The 17,684-nt window shown below is 30.6% G+C and overlaps 1 protein-coding gene across 7 annotated transcripts in view; it reads left to right on the top strand.

Annotated features, from left to right (window-relative positions):
- The window catches only part of Zw (glucose-6-phosphate 1-dehydrogenase Zw), a 96,077-nt gene that overhangs the window by 65,778 nt on the left and 12,615 nt on the right, over positions 1 to 17,684 (top strand). For all 7 annotated transcript variants that reach the window (XM_080177872.1, XM_080177869.1, XM_080177871.1 and 4 more), the window contains 6 exons: positions 8,558 to 8,611; positions 14,210 to 14,294; positions 14,814 to 14,865; positions 15,142 to 15,226; positions 15,627 to 15,683; positions 17,221 to 17,288. In XM_080177872.1, coding sequence (XP_080033998.1) covers positions 8,558 to 8,611; positions 14,210 to 14,294; positions 14,814 to 14,865; positions 15,142 to 15,226; positions 15,627 to 15,683; positions 17,221 to 17,288 — 401 coding nt within the window. The remainder of the gene's footprint in view (positions 1 to 8,557; positions 8,612 to 14,209; positions 14,295 to 14,813; positions 14,866 to 15,141; positions 15,227 to 15,626; positions 15,684 to 17,220; positions 17,289 to 17,684) is intronic.

Here is a 17,684-nt window from a genome sequence, read left to right as displayed (position 1 = left end):
AACATCCATAAAAGCGAAGCACTGAAACGGTAAGACAAACGGACATTAACAATTGTATAGTGTCTGAACTAAATAATCAGAATATAAAAGTATAAGAGTCTAACCAAAATTGTAAGTAAATTTGTTGCAAAACTGCTTGATACAGGATAATGTTTATGGACATACTTACATTTTTAGGACTTGATTATAGAGTTGCTTCGCTTATTAAATTGTTCTTTGTTGTCCCAGGAATCAATATACCAAAAATCAGATCAAACGAATAATTAGATTACATAAAAATTTGTTGTTAAAAAAGTAGAAAAATCAACATGTTTAAAATGGACGTACGGACATTCTGGTAATGATTATAGAGTTGCTACGCTTTCTAAATCGTACCTAACTACTACAGGAATCACCATGCAAAGTTTGAAATCGATAGGACAATTCTAACATGCCTAAATTAACGAATAAAGGCTATCTATCTCGGACGGACGTACGGACGGATGTAAGGACGGACGGACGGAACGACCCTAATTATAGAAAAGCTTCGCTTTTAAAAATATTCTAAAAACTTATATTATAATGAATTATTCGCGGAGCCCACATCATAAGTCTTTCAAAATAAAGTCAAATGTCAATAGTAATAGTTTTAGTGTTGATACATTTAAGCTAGCTTGTGATAAATAAAGCACTACGTTTTTTTACATGCATTTTTTAAGATTAAAAATTTAAAGAGGCTTTGCATTGATCCAGAGTAGGTTTTAGGCTATTTGACTCTAGGAAAACATCTATCTTTTCTTGGAAATTTTATTTCCAGATATTTGTATCTTAACTATATTTTAGTTTGAATCGTGTAACTTGAAAACGAATAAAGTGCTTAAAATAACTATATATATCTTTAAATACTTTTTTAACAGAAAAAATGCTTTACTGTAGTGTAAACACACTAAATCTTTGGTCGGAAATAAGCTGTCTTCACCTAAAATACTTTGTCCGTCATTTTCTGTGATGAATTGCTCAACATTATTCATGATTGATAGATACCAGGGATATGCAGGGATATTATTCATGATTGATAGATACCAGGGATATGCAGGGATATTATTCATGATTCATAGATACCAGGGATATGCAGGGATATTACAATGGACGATAGATTGGTGTTCAACCCCACTCATAATAAACAAAATTACCCCGTCTGTAGATTACAATTAGTGGTTGAAATGATCGACACTCAAAATATTGAACCAACCAATCAAATTCAATAAAAGTCCCCTAGGTTGTTAAGCCAACGAATAAGAAAACGTTAATATAAAACTTTGGGGACTAGTGTAATTAACTACCCAATATCCCTTCCCTTTCTTAGAGAAACGGATAGGTTGGTTCAAAACCAAATGTTAGATTCAGGGTAATAATAGTTTGACTTCATTTGGGTTTTATAACCTTCCAATTACCATCCACAAAACAGCCGAACATTTTGTATCAAATTCTATGTAACCTTATTAGTATGTATTTATATATCAAAGAAAGCACATTTAAAATTGTTTAGATATATAATTGACTCTTTTTAGTTTGGATTTCAAAGAATAAATTATCCAGGGAAATATAGTAGACATATGTAAAATTCTTCCTAATATATATATCTAATGTCATTTCCATTTATTATTTCTTACATCTACCAAAATAAATATTATTTATTTTGTTAATTTAATTATGTAAAAACTAAGCTTCATAGTAGCTACGTAACTAAACACAGTTTGGGTATAGTCCTTTCCACGACATCCCTCCATAAGGAGCGATTCTTCGTATTTTTCAAAGTAGCTTTTCTCCTATTCCTAGCCCCTGCGGGGGGCTTTAACCCTGCGGGGCCAATTACCTAGCCCTGTGGGGCAATCACCTAACACAATATAACCTAACCTAACCTAAAATAACCTATAAAAAGCCATTTTAAAAATACGAAGAATCGCTCCTTATGGAGGGATGTCGTGAAAAAGACTATACCCCACAGTTTTATCTCAATAATTTTAACCCCGGGATGAAAAAACGTCAAATTTGATTTTTGTACGCATATTATCATATGCAAAAAGTTGGAGGAAAAATGCTGCTTTAAAAGCATGAAAAATCATATTGCAATTTTTTTATAAATAATCATAACAAGGATAAATATATCAAACGTTTACTGGAACTTCCAAATTAAAATGAATATCTGAATTAAAAATCTAGAAAATTCCTCTTATTAAAAGATTTATTATTCATAGCAAAATATCTAGACTAAAAATAATACCTAGGTTTCTAGCTTATTTTTCGTTTTTGGTGATTGTATATTTTACTGCTATTTACATAAAAATGCAAGTTTTTTAGATTATAGAGTAGCTGCGGTGTCAATGCTTATTTGGTCAATCAATTTCTGGAACAGTGAAAGAATTTATCGAGTTTAATCATACACAACATATACACACTCCGAGAGATTATTCAACCGAAAATTCATGAACAAGCATTTTTTTGTCATTGTTTATTTTTTTAGGCATTTTTACATATTTCAATGTTAAAATTGATTGATGCTTTCTAAAATACAAGTCTTATTGCTCTATTTGTTGCAGTTATTTACTGTTTTTGAGCCTTAGTTTCTTTTGCCCAGGACCAATTAATCAGAAACCTTTATGAAATTCTATGATCATTGTTTTTTGGTTTTTCTTATTTTTACATTTAAGAAATGGAAAAAAAGGCAAAAAACTAGATACTTCTTGTAGATATCCTTATATCAAAATAACTGGATATCTGCTTAATTTTACAGGGTAGCTTCTCATAGGTCCTGGAAAGGTTTTTAACTATTTTTTTAGATTTTTTATTACTGAAATTAAAATGCGGGAGAGTTCGTCGACCCCCCTCCCCCGCCCAAAAAAAATCACCTTTTCTTTTTTAATTCAAAGTTATAAATTGTGTTATCTAATTTAACTCCCCCCTTCTCAAGTACATCTAGGGGCCTACCATCTAGTTGTAAATTTTGTAGAAGATATTTTGGCAATTCATTAAATCAAATCAAAGATCAATGATTAAGGTGAAAATTTGAATAAGATTTTACAGTTGAACGAATAAGTTTATGAATGAAACAGGGACGGGATAATTGATAAACCCTATTATAGTAAATTAATTGTTTAGCCCTAAAAATCATAGAAAGTCGTTTATATTAGTGGGCAAGCTTTTGGGAGGTATTATCAATAAAACACTACATAATTGTTATATAACTTCTTTAATTTGAAGCAATTCCAATTTCGTATTTGTATAACAAATCATTTCTATTAAAAAATACAGTCAGTGATCCAAATCTTTATAGAATAAAATGTGCACTCTGAGCGCATAAAGTTGTAGTAATGTGTAATATAAACAAACAGTAATTATGTAAAAAAAATTATTTGATGCAAAACAAAATTCAGGAAAAAAATTTGAAGAAAATTGCACATACAACCTTATTGATATTTATTTATCTTCTCCTATCCTACATTATTAAGTAGCAATATTTTTTCGTCTGTAGCGTAGGAACTCGCTAACTGCTACACCAACATGCTTCTCCTTTACAGTGAAGCTTCTTATAGGTTCAGGGTAGATTTTTAACTATTTTAAGGAGGATATCTCCACTTTCCTTAAAAAATTACCCCTTATTTTTTCTTTTTGTCATTAAAACTCAAATTGAAAATGGCTGGAGGTAGTGTTCACTCGTCTCCCCACCAACCTTATGTGCCACCAAATGCTTCTAGGGGCATAGCCGTTAGTTTTTTATATGTTCAATCATGTATTTGGCCATAACTCTGTCAAAAGTGCTTTCAAAACAGACCTTTTTCGACCTAAGATTATCATTACCATTACCTCGCAAGGGCGAGATTCTCCTTCGATATTAGATTAAGTAACATCCATCAGACAATCAACCCTTAGATTGCACAACCTTTGTCTGAGAATTCCTAACTGTGCAAGGTAGTTAGTTGTGCTTGTTTATTAGCCAAGGCATTCCACCTACTCTTACTATTTATCTCGCGCACCTGACATAGCAGCAGTAGGAACCATTTTTAACTTCTTTAGTTATGACGCGGTGTTGGCCCGAGATTCGAACCTATCACCTGCCGGCTTTTATGGTAAAAATTGGATGCAATATATAATCATTTAACTTGCTATATTTCTTAAGATACGTTTAATGAGTTTAAAATATTTTGATGTGACTGCTGGTTAATGTTGGGTTTTGAATATCATTGAGCAAACGGCATGGCTAAAAAGTTCACCCGAATATGACATTTTCCTCATCTTTATTCCTTTCTCTGTGTTGCTCCAATTTTGATGTGTATATTTACCCCCTGCCGTGTCTCATGCATCTAGATTAGCAGCCTATTACGCACATATTTCAGTAGCGAAGTTACTCTACAATTTTATATTAATCCACCTCCATATTATTTGACGGACATACTACAGTTTAAAGTAGCTTCCTTGCTTTTAAAATTGGTTACTACTTAGTACTCTAATTGACTTTCAAAGTATTACTTTATCTTCTGACTATCAATGTATTATCAATTTATCTATTAAGTACTTATATTCAGTCTGGAAGTTTATTTCAAATTAGGATGGTTATTATTATAGATTTCTCTAATTAGGATGGTAATTATTATAGATCTCTCAATTTCATCAATAGTTCGGTTAACGAATTTTTAGATGTTAAAGAAACAGATACAGCTTTCTTTTATAGCGCTCCTTAAAAGTTATTATATTTTTAAAATGCGAACAGTCCTCTTGACACCTTTAATCTATGATATATTCATGAATTTAGTGGTTTCCCTCCAAGTGCCTAGTCAATCACATATCTAGACACTTTAGAACTATTTTTTTAAAATAAATTGAAATTTAGAGAAGTGGGAAAGATTTTCTTGTTTTCCTTTTTACTCTAAATAGTAACAAGGGTACAAGATTGCCCTGCAGGGTTGAGGCACCGCAGGTTGTTAGGTATAGCAAACAAATAACCCCCTCCCCTTATATTTAATTTATTTTAAAAATAGGGTGGTAGGATTTTCTGTGCTCGCTAGGTACTTTAAGGGAAAGCACAAATTAACATTACTTACCTTTATCTTACCTTTTAGAAACCTTTTATAAGTTTGATAATTAAAATTTGTATGCATTGTCTAATCTCTGAAAAGCTTTTCCATGTCAAATTTCCTTTAAATTTACCTGCTAAAGTTGACTATCCACTAAATTGTTTGAACACCTAGTTTACATGTTTGATTGATGCTAAACTAAATGTCTTGTTATTAGAATACAATACTATATGTACCATGAGAGTTATAATAATAAAGTAAGAAAAGAAGACGATTTTTGTCCAAATAAATAATGTTTTTCTAATTTAATTAAAGTGAAAATTTGATAAACAAATTACTTACTTTACTTTTACTATCTAAAGTTACTGGGTTTATTTCTGACAAAATTATAACTTATCAGACTTGATCATTGATTTCATTTTTAAATGTTTTTATTCTTTAATAAAATTATGAATAAAAGATTGTAGTTTTGTTTTCATACGTGAATGTATACTGTAAACTTGAAGTATAGAATATGTAAGTATACATATGTGTTTATGGACCCGTGGATTTTAACCTTTTGAAGCATAGAAACCAGACTAAATAATATAATACAAAGAAGCCCTGATCCTAAAATAAATGATAATAATTTCTTATTTAATTTTCAACTTAAATATCTCATAAAGTTCTAATGTCAGGACTTTATATATTTTTTGGAAATTTTTAATTTTTATGGTCTGTTTATTGTACTTCAACATGACAAAATCATTGGGTCCACTTTTATGCATGTATGTACATTTAAATAGAGCTCTCTACATGGGGTCCGTATGTAGTTAATCTAAAGTAGCACGGCTATTCTTTACCTTATTTGGTCTGTCTTTTTATTATAAATGGGTCTTTGTTAGGTTAGGACGATGGACGATATATTATTTTTTCCAATTTAATAAGTGAGATTCTGCAAGAATAAGTTAAAGCCATCAAGCGAAATAAATCTAAAATAATATTTATTTGGGGGGGCAGATAAAAAGGTCGTCAATTCTACTAAGTGTTGCCCCCCCCCCCCCCCCAACGACAGCTGGAAATCACGGATAGGTTTCGTGATTTAATTGCGTCTTTGAAAAAAATTAATTTGAAATAACAATCAAAATATTTTTATGAATAAGAAATCTATTAAGAAAATGATAACAATATTTGCATCCAATAGATTAATCAATTTTTTTGGTAGAGATGCTACTAAATAATTAGGCTCTCCATATGTCACTCTGTCCATGTAACTATGCTTTTCTTTTTATTTTAATTTAGCCTAATGAAATATAATTATTGTCTTAACCTCTTTTCGAGGAAGCTTTGTGTTTATCAAGATCGAAATTAATTCCTTATCATTATCCTAAATTAAGCGCAAATGTCGTCTTGTTTGACTTTCCCTTCATAAAGTGACGCGGTATGGATTGTTTATATTTTGATGCGCCCACGTTCGTTACTTTTGAATGAGATATGAGTGTGTGAAGATTTCGGAGAACAAAATTTGGCCTATCATTGGTCTCATAGTGCGTGAGGGTCTAGTATACCAGGGATTTGAAACCATAAGAACTTCAGGTAGAATTTGTTAATTTTATTAAGTGGAATGGTGTATAGGACGATTATATTTAGTTTTAAAAAGGCTTTAGCCAGCTAAGCATGAAACTTAATTATGATTAATATTATGTTTTAGTATTTTTTTATGTGCTTTTATTTTTGCATTTAACAATGATTTATTAAACCAAATAATTTTCCTTTAAAGCCAAAGTTTCCAAAGATTCTTAACCGTAGAGAAAAATGATTTTAAAAAGCAATTAAGATTACGTGGTTATAAAAACTGGAATTTTGTATTAATTGATTTTATAATTTCAGGACTTTGAAATAATTTCATCAATAAATCTATAATCAAACCTGCTGTTGAAACTTGATGGTTCCTGGTATTGGGGGTTTGTATGTTCGCCAACAGATCTCGAGAACTTCCCGCTAATTCGGAAGTCACACTCAACCAAAGTGTCATGGTTGAGACAATTATATCTTTGTAATTTTAAAGCAACCCTAGCATCTTATTGCTCTGTGTTTAAATGAAATTGTCTAAAACCATCTCACGGGACCTAAGTAAAGCTTTCCCAAAGTAGAACCCTCGATAAGTACAGTAGTTATCGAAATCTGAATCTTATGACAAGAAAAATTCCTACTTGATATAGTAGACTAAGTAAACTTTAAGGTTATCTTTGTTAGCTTGTTATTGCTGCGCTACTTATAACTATACTAGTATTTTACCATTAACAACATTTTGAATGATTTTAATGATTCATAAGAAAACATCGTTTTAGGGATTTAATAGAATTTTAGGGTAGGTTGAGATAAAGATAAAATCATACTTTTCATAGCGTAGCTACTCCACAGCTAAAATAACAATATCATCCTGGTTTATTGGCAGATTTTAAAAACTGGTGTAATTTGACTATAGGTGTTTTGTCTCTGGAGATATTTTTAGCATTATTGTCCTAAGATATAGAGGAGTCTAATGTCTTCCAAATATCTAACTCTAATAGACAATTTAGATAAGACCAAAGTGCTGCGCTCCTTTTCCAAAACTCATTCTTGTTAATTAATATGTCTAAATATTGGTTTTCCTCTCAGTTAATTATATCCACAGGGATATAAGATATATTGTAATTCAAAATCTGGAGGATTTTGTCTTGAACTAGTAGAGATAAATTTGCTATTTTAACGTAAAAATTAGATTGTTTTTAATTGTAATGCTGTATAAGTAGGGCAAACGACCGTGCGTTCGCATGCTTGACTTCATTTTCTTTGTCCCTTTAATATTTTCTGAATATGTAATATAATTTTTATCTTTATTATTAGACTGTATTCTTTTTAAAAATATTGCATCGTTACTTAAAGACATAAATTTCAATATGTTTATTTATTGTATTCCCAATGTTTTCACTTTGTTCAGTTAGAATTAATTTTAATAATTGTCTATCTATATTATTCTTGAACATGCTGAGATACACAGAGATCTAATGAAAACATTTTTCATTAATTAACACGATATTTCGTGATTTCGTGAAATTAATGCTATCTCATATTTTTTAAAGGTCAAAATTATATGTATTTGTTTTCGATATTATAAAAAATTATTGTTATTATAAATAGTGCAATAATAAATCTATAAACATAGATGTTTAACCATGTTGGTGACCTTTTTCGTCTGCTATAAAATTGCTGTCTGCTCTTTTGTATCGACTTGACTTAATATTCCCAACGCTATAAGTTGATTTTCAAAGACCCAAAATAACCCCTTTCCCCTCTATTGTTTACTCTAATAGTGCAGTTAAAGCAATTAAGATTGAAAGAAAACTGAATTCTCACCCATTCATTAGTTTTTTTTAAATTATTTACAATGTTATATTGACTCTATCAATAACTTTAGCAAACCTTCTTTTATAATAACTTTTTGTTAAAACATGTTTCACTTTTTCAATCTTTTTTATTTTCAGGATACGAAGATTTTCGGATATGCAAGATCCAAGTTTACTGTTGAGCAAATCAGGAAAGTCAATTTTAATTTCATTCTTTAAAAAATGTGCTAAAGGTAAAAAAGTACCCTACTAGAATAGAAATAAAAATAAACATATTTTGCAAAGTTTTTGTAGCAAAGCTACTCTTTAATTCGAAATGTTCATCCTTTTGTCTGTTTTTCATGAACGGTCTTGAGGAAACGTGAATATAACGGCTGCTCTTTAAGATAACTGGCAGAATTTTTTAGTAAAGACTTATTGTACCGATGATTCATCAATAATTTACATGTTTGGTCGGTCGTCGGACAAGCTACAAAAGACATGTATGTATTAATATATCAAAGTTTCGTGATTTTCTGTGTGATTTTTTCTTTACATCATTACATACCTATCATCTTATACTTGTTAACGTTTTATACCTGTTTTATAAATATTAATTTTTACATTTTCTCACTTTTTTTTATCTTGATGACTAGTTAGTTATAATGTCTATCACTTTTTTATGTTTTAATTAATAAAAATATACTTTTATATAAATTGAAGCAACCTAGTAATCCTGATATAAAAGTAACAGGTTGTCTATCTGTAGCTTAAGATCTCGCTAACCTACTGGACCAATATGGTTCTAGTTTAAAGTGAAACTTCCTATAGAACCAGAGGTGGATTCTTTAAAAAAATTTGCCCCACTAATCGCTTAGTGGGGCAAAATTGTTTTCGTGAAAAATCCACCAAAATCACATTAAAATTCTACAAAAATTAAACAAAATCATAGAAGGGTTATTAACATAAGATATTATTTGATTTTTGTAGATTTTTTATGTGATTTTGGAGGATTTTTCACGAAAACAATTTTGTCCCACTAAGCGATTAGTGGGGCAATTTTTTTTAGGTATAGAACTATTTTGGCGAAGGGTTTCTCCCCCTTCCAAAGAGAAATCGCCTTTGGATAAAACATACCCTAGTTTTTTCTTTCCTTTTCCTTTTTAATTGTTTTATAGATAATGCGATTTTATATACTAGCGCCTGCGTCCCTATCATAAAGGTGCTCTTATTAAAATGGGTAATACTACAGCCTTAAACAATCCCATATTTAGTACTACCTATCAAACCATCCACTTTTTTATGTGAATTATTTTCTGTGTATGTATATATTTATCTATGATTGATTAGCTCATCTTCCTAAATCAATCTAATTCATTTTACACTCACCCACTAAAAGTTACAAAATTACTAGATAATTTGGTATAATCCCTTAACTAATTATTGGACCATACACCCTCCCCCGTCCCCTGCTTCCTGAGACTTTTTTTGCGATAGTTTGAAAAGATTCAAGGATTATTGGCAATCTTTCCCCAAAATTTTTGAGGCATAAATTTCCGTTTTTATGATTTTGCTCTAGCTTCTTTCCATGGAAAATAAATCACAAAATATTTTCACCATCTAAACGTTTTTACCACTTCATATAATATCAACCCTTTGGGGCTTTAACTATATTTAATCAACCCCCACCGTTCATTAAAAAAAACACCTATGAAACTAGAGGGGGGTTTTCATCAGGTCCAAACTATGCAACTAGGTAAATGTTGTGATAATTTTAGTAAGAAATAAGAACATGTCAGTTCTTATAGTAATTGTTTATTACTTAGCTTGCTGAGTATCTCAAATTTTTCTTTTATTCATATTATATAGTAGTGCAACTTCTTTCTATTTATAGTATGTTTGTTGTGCGTATGATCATCTGCTCACAGATATATAGATATCTGTAGATTTAAACTTTTTATAAAAAAAAATCAAAGATAACAACATCAACAAGTAGCGAATCACATAAAAAAATCATGGATAAGAACCCGGACAAGGAGCTTCAAATTGCATTTGTTGAAATCAATAATAAAGTTTTGGAGATAGAATTCGCAAAACCTCTCTCGCATATTTTTATTTTTATGTTTTTGTATGATGACTTACAGACGGTCAAAGTAAATTACATACTGGAAGTTTAGAACAACCGAAAATTTATTTTTGATGTAATTAAGAATTATAATGTAGCTTCGTTTCTAAATACTTTTTATGTTTTACATTACATTAAATGTAATAGCTCTTTGCGTTTAACAATTTAAATGTTTTGACTTCTGATATTTAGTTTATAGAATTGATAAACTCCAAAACAAATGACAAACTTTTTTATATTTGTTAATTTTTCTTGCAAGTCTATTATCAAAAACCAATTGAGTTCGCAGCGGTAGGGGAAATATTAGCGAGAAGGTGTTCACATAAAAAAGTAAATATTTTTAATTGCGATGCTGGACAACGGTCGTACTTTTCTTCTTAACTTTATTTAGTCATTAGGGCGTTTTTAATGTACTTTGATTAATCTAACCTTCTTCTTTCTTCATACTGAATTGTCAATGTCTTAATTTTACACATTAATCTGATTTTATTAGAAATTTCGAAAAAAAAAGTACTGTTTTTTAAAATCACCATTTGATTAATTGATTAGCTAGACCTTAATTTAGATATATTTATACTATTTAGATAGATAGATATATATTTATACCGTTATTAATTGATATTATTACATGATTTACCATAGCTAGAAAATAAGTATATTTTTATCATCAGTGAATTTAATACTAAAAATTTTAAAATCATAATATTTTTAAAGATACGATATAAAATTGCTTGTATCATAGCCACAGGGATATAACAATAGCAAATAGATTAGCACCTGCCTAAATAAAATCACCATTTTGTCAAAAACATAAAAAGTCCATAAAAAAGAAAATCCTAGGCATAAACCCGACACGAGGCGAAGCCACTAGTTTATAAAAACACAATCTAATTTATGTGAAGTAAGCCATTAAAGAGAAATCCACCGACACATTAATCTATTTAAATTGCATTTTGGCCAACCAAATATATACATAAGAGGGTTACTTGTGTGACTTGGAATAGGACATTCCTTCTTGCAATTATATTTGATTTGGTTTGATCTCTTAATGATAACAGGATGTATGGCTGTAGTATATTATCTTGCTAACCCCTGACCATAGGCGTCCAAGGGGGAGGGTAATGGGGCGATTACCCCCCCCCCAAAACGATTTTTTTTCATTTTACTCCCCCCATTTAAAATTTACCCCTACCCTGGGGTTGCCGTAGGCACCCCCAACCATTTAGGAAGGGGCATTTACCCCCCCAAACAATTTTGGGGGGGTAAATACCCCCCCCAAAATAAAAAATCTCTAATAAAAAAAATTTTGGGGGGGTAAACTAAATTTACCCCTGCCAACAGGTTTCAGGGGGGGTAATTACCCCCCCCTAAGCAAATTTTACCCCCGGGGTAAAAATTTTGGGGGGATGTAAAAAAAATTTGCGGCGCGCTTCGCGCGCCATTTAACCCCCCCAAAAACGATTTACCCCCCCCCTTAAAAAAATTTTACCCCCCCCAAAATAAAAAGCTTGGACGCCCCTGCCCCTGACCCGATATGGATCTCTCATTTTTATAGAGGGCACCTCCACCCACACAGGAGAAATGGCCCTAGAACCCCCCCCCCCCCCAAAAAAAAAAAAAAATAATAATAATTAAAAAAAAAATCCCCCTCAAATTTGAAATAAAAAATTGGGTTATCGAATTCAACCTCTCCCCTCCTGAAGTGCCCCTGGAGGCCTCTAGGGGTGTAGCCGCTAATACCTAATAAACATTAAGCCAAGTTTCATAAAGATTGGACAATTCATTGATAATGAAAATTAACTTAAAGAGTGTTCTTTTAAATGCAAATAAAGTAATAAATTGGTTGGTTTATAATGAATGTTTAATATATGAATGTGTACTATCTTTTTCAAATGTTACATTTTTTAATAGAGGATTTGGATATTTTCTTTATATAAAAAGACACAAATAAGCATAACTTATACAAAATTCTAATGGCAGGTGTCCTTAATAAATAATGCAAAAATTGGTCAGTATTAATTTTAGTGTCAATATCACTCAGATAAAAATGTCCAAGGATTGTTTCAAGGATAGGACAATTCGCAATAAATTGAAACCCTTTCTTCCTTAAATTCTTAAGTTATTATAAAACTTTGAGGACTACTGTAATCATTAGCCCAATATCCCCTCCCTCCCTATAATGATACTATTGATTTTCAAATACTGGAAAATAGTCCCCTTAATTTTAATAACACAACAAGCAATTTTAGGTGATTTAATGGGTTTTTCATTATCATCAATTATCTCACCCCTGCACCATTGAATATAAAGTTTATATAAACGGAAAGTGTGGATAAAATAATTTGAATAGAAGCTTTGCTGTAATAATGTAAAATTGTGGCAAATTATGGCGTGAAATTTGTAATATTTAGTTGCAACACACAAAATAAATTATCAGGCCACCCCTTACAAGAACATATTAAGATAAAATCTAGGAGAGGTATGTACAATAGCGCTTCATTAAATCTACTTTTAATTTTACTATACCACCCTCCCCCCAAAATAAAATAAGCTTTTTTCTCGTATTCATTCGAATCCGGTGGATAGGAACCAGTTCTCATCCATACGAAAAAACTATGTCTAGCATCGTATTATATCCAGTTTTCTACGAATATAGAAATGTACAATAATAAGATTAAAACCAGTTTTTTTAGCCGGTGCCTCCGGCACCTCGGGGCTAAAAAACTAGTTTTAATCTTATAATTGTACATTCTATATCCGCGGAAAGCCGTTTATAATACGATACGAGAAATAACTATTCTAAATTAATTTAAATCTTTTATTTTTATTTTTGTTAATCAAATACATTGAAATTTAAATGAATTATTGATTTTATTCATGAAGTAAAATACCATGTGTGTATTATTTGGTATAAGAACCGTCCCCATTTCACCCTTCAAACTAAAATCCTGATTTCAAGAGCGCAGCTATTTCATAACATAGTTCCTTTTGTGTAATCCTTATGAATTGAAAATAAATTAATTTTAACGTCCTTGATTACTATAAAGTTCTTACTTATTGAATTAGGTATTAGGTATTTTTTTCTAATCTGTTATTTCTTATTTTCGTGTACTTTGATGTGCTATTGAACATTGTTATCATCCTTGTGTTAGTAAAGAATCTGAGAGCCCCGCCCCTTCACTAGTCAATGGCACAAATTATTTATTTAAGATTTTTGTTCGATTCTAGTGTTTCTGTCAAGTAACAAAAGAACATTTGCATATGAATTAAACTTTATATATCACAGAACTCTAAATCATTGAGATTGCATCGGATTTAACCAGGAAGGGAGGTGACAGTGGTAGTTAAATTATTCTTTATCCCTCTCTCGCCCCCCTTCCCTTCTTCCCCTCCTTTATCATCAGCTTATAGAACTTATTTAAAGGAAAAGTTGACAATCATCGTTTATGGTGTGGATTCGCTACTTGACACATAATATTTACAAATTGAAGAAACACTGATTGTTTTTTGTTTAATTTGTTACATTACACATGTTGTTGTTTTGCTATATCATCATATGCATACAAATTTTAGTAGCACTGCTACTCTATAACTAGAATGTCAGGATTTCACTTTGAATTGTTTCTCGGCGTAGAATGTATTGTTTACTATGAATAAATGAAATTGACTGTACTGTGACTGACAGGGAGAAATGTGCTGGCACTGTGAAGGCCAAACCTGGAGAAGAGGAGGCTCTGGACAGGTTCTGGCAGTCAAATCATTATGTCGCAGGTAAATCTTTATATCATACTATCAAGAGAGAGAGGGGACAATGGGATGTTTATTACACTAGTCCCCAAAGTTTTAAAGATATGTTTTCTTATTCGTTGGCTCAACATATTTTGGGACTTTTATTGAATTATTATTGATTTATTTTATAAACTTGATTAAACGTTTCAACCAATAATTCTTTTTACACCAGGGGTAATTTTGTGTATCATCATTTGGGCTGTAAAATCAATTTATCGGCCAATGTCTCATCCATTTAGATCCTTGTAAATCTTTAGTCATACTTTCTATCTACTTGTCTTGCCAAAAATTTTAAGATACTTATGATATATCGAAACTTGTATAATATATATGGTATACAATGAATAAACTCTCTACACATGTTACTTTAATAAAAGTAGATTTTTACCCATTTCAAACTATGTATTTTGTCTATCTAAACTTTTTTCTACCTATTTATCTATCTGGATATTTAACCATTAAAATAATGAGTTCTAATTATAATGTTATTCTTATTTATAGGAAGCTACGATACAAAGAGAGATTTTGAGATGTTAGCTCAAGAAATGGCAGGAAAGTTCATATAAATGAAACAAGGACACAAGAACTTCAAATTCCATTGTTCTAAGAAAAAAAACATTAATTATAATAGGACTGAATTATACTGGCCCTAAAAACTATAAACAGGTTTTTCATTCGTTGGCTTATTACCTTAAAGTTTTATCAATTTTATTAGGTTGTTCAAAATTTTCATCAATAATTTCTGTATCGTCCATTTTCTTGCATGAAGAATTGTTTTTTACTTTTTTTTTAAATCCTTGGAATAATATTTGTATGAACTTGTCACAGGTATGGAAAAGGGACGCAATAACCGCCTGTTCTACCTGGCCTTGCCTCCATCAGTATTCAAACCAGTAACCACTATGATTAAGGAATGAGGCTTCATTTTACCTATTCTTGATTTAGTTATTAATTTGCCTAGACAACAAATATTGCCAAATATATCCTGTTATATAAAGTAGTAAGCTTTTTTGTCTGTAACGAAAGATCTCGCTGACCGCTCAACCGATATAGTTTTTTTTACAGTGAAGCTTCTTATAGGCCCAGGGAAGGTTTTTAACTATTTTGGGGGAGGGTTTCTCCACTCTACAAACGACAATGATTTTGTGCGTTACATGTTTTGGCACAGTTATTAAAGTTATTCTTGATAACAGACCTTAAAATATCATAGGCTAAAAAGAAATGGATTGAAACCTTTCATACGTTTCTGTTAACAACTGTCTAATTAATAAAACATTTTAATGTGTAAAAATTGAGCCTCACAATTTTCAGGAAACATGTATGGCTGATAAGGGTTGGACCAGAGTTATTGTGGAGAAACCCTTTGGAAAGGTATATCCTTGTTTTAGCAATAATATAGCTTTAGGTATCATATTGTAGTATAGTTCAGTTTTAAGTTTTGGCTTAAAAGTAGAAACATCATTTACTCTTTATTGCTCTGTAAAAGTTAAGAGCACATTTAAGAGAACATTTAAGAGAACATTTATTGAGTTAGTCAGTTGATATTGAGAGTCCTAACACAGAACATTATCTGGTTTGGGTTCGAGTCTTTATTAAGACCAATTCAGCTATTTACAGACATCCTACTACTTTAGCTAGTTTGCATAGGCAAATATTCTACCCCTTCAAAGTGCATAGTTAATTAATACATTGTATTAATTAAACAGTCAGTCATCCTGTTGCTTGGTGTCCTGATAATTAAACAGACAGCCATCCTGCTACTTCAGAGTTATATAGCTAATTAATACCTTTGTATTAATTAGACAGACAGCCATCCTGCTACTTCAGAGTTATATAGCTAATTAATACCTTTGTATTAATTAGACAGACAGCCATCCTGCTACTTCAGAGTTATATAGCTAATTAATACCTTTGTATTAATTAGACAGACAGTCATCCTGCTACTTCAGAGTTATACAGCTAATTAATACCTTTGTATTAATTAGACAGACAGTCATCCTGCTACTTCAGAGTTAAACAGCTAATTAATACCTTTGTATTAATTAGACAGACAGTCATCCTGCTACTTCAGAGTTATACAGCTAATTAATACCTTTGTATTAATTAGACAGACAGTCATCCTGCTACTTCATAGTTATACAGCTAATTAATACATTTGTACTAATTAGACAGACAGTCATCCTGCTACTTCAAAGTGCATAGTTAATTAATACATTTGTATTAATTAAACAGACAGCCATCCTACTGCTTTGGTGTCCTGACATACAAACAGACATCCCGCTACTTCAGAACTTTCCAGCTTAAATAATCAGTAGTTTGACTTATTAATATATTTAACCATTTCTAAATAAAGTATATATATCTAATCTTATTTACTCAAAAACTGCATTTAATCCAATATAATAAATACTTAAAAAACTGTTTGTATTTTGAATTAAAAATTGAATCTACTCTATCATTAACTTATGCAAGTCTGTCTATATCACAATATTATAGAGTTAACCTGAAAATTTGTGTTTCAAAAAAGGTTGATATTGTTTTAGATTTAAAATATTGTTCAAACTGATTTTTTATAAAGAAGTTATTTTTATGAAGCTGTCCTAAAGATACTATTCCTAATCATCAAAGGAATCTTGAGGAAAAATAACTGAACGTACAACAGAATATAATCTCAAAGTATGTTGTCAAAATAGAATAAAATGTTTTTTTAAACTTTCAAATTTTGAAATTTCCGTAAATGCTTTTAGCGTCAATATTCCTTCAATGTTGCATCTCATTGTTTCAGGAATCTACTTGCAAGGCAACCAATCGTGGGATTGAAAGGCAATTTTAAACAAAATGGCTGATTATGTGAAATTTATATTTTAACCTAAAAAATCCGCCAATAAGTAACTTTTATATGATTCAGGATTCTGATAGCTCAGCTGATCTTAGCAATCATTTACAAAAGCTCTTTAGCGAAGACCAACTGTATAGGTAAATAAATTGCTAGCAAATGAAATTATATCTAAACAAAGACAATTAAGTACAAAAGAATAACTGATAACTTGTTTTACTTTTATTTTAATTAACTGTCCTTACTATTATCTTTTTAATCTTTTATAATATCGCTTCTTGTCTTTTTCCTATTAATAGATTTGCGTGGGTTTTTATTTTTAACACAATTATGAAAACTATTTGCCCTTTATCTTTAAATTTGCTTATATTTTTTTGACAAAACAGAGGTGGATTCTTTAAAGAAAATTTGGATCGCTGGTAGCCAGATCAATAAAATTGTTTTTTTTTGTAAAAAAAATTCTTCAAAATGATATAAAAAATCTACAAAAAATGAAATAAAATTTTAATGTTAATAACCCTTCTATGATTTAAGAA

Source organism: Acartia tonsa, chromosome 11 (assembly GCF_053477335.1).
Source record: "Acartia tonsa isolate MP-2025a chromosome 11, ASM5347733v1, whole genome shotgun sequence".
Taxonomy (NCBI): Eukaryota; Metazoa; Arthropoda; class Copepoda; order Calanoida; family Acartiidae; genus Acartia; species Acartia tonsa.
The sequence above is the reverse complement of the archived record's forward strand: the minus strand, read 5'-3'. Positions and strand labels throughout refer to the sequence as shown.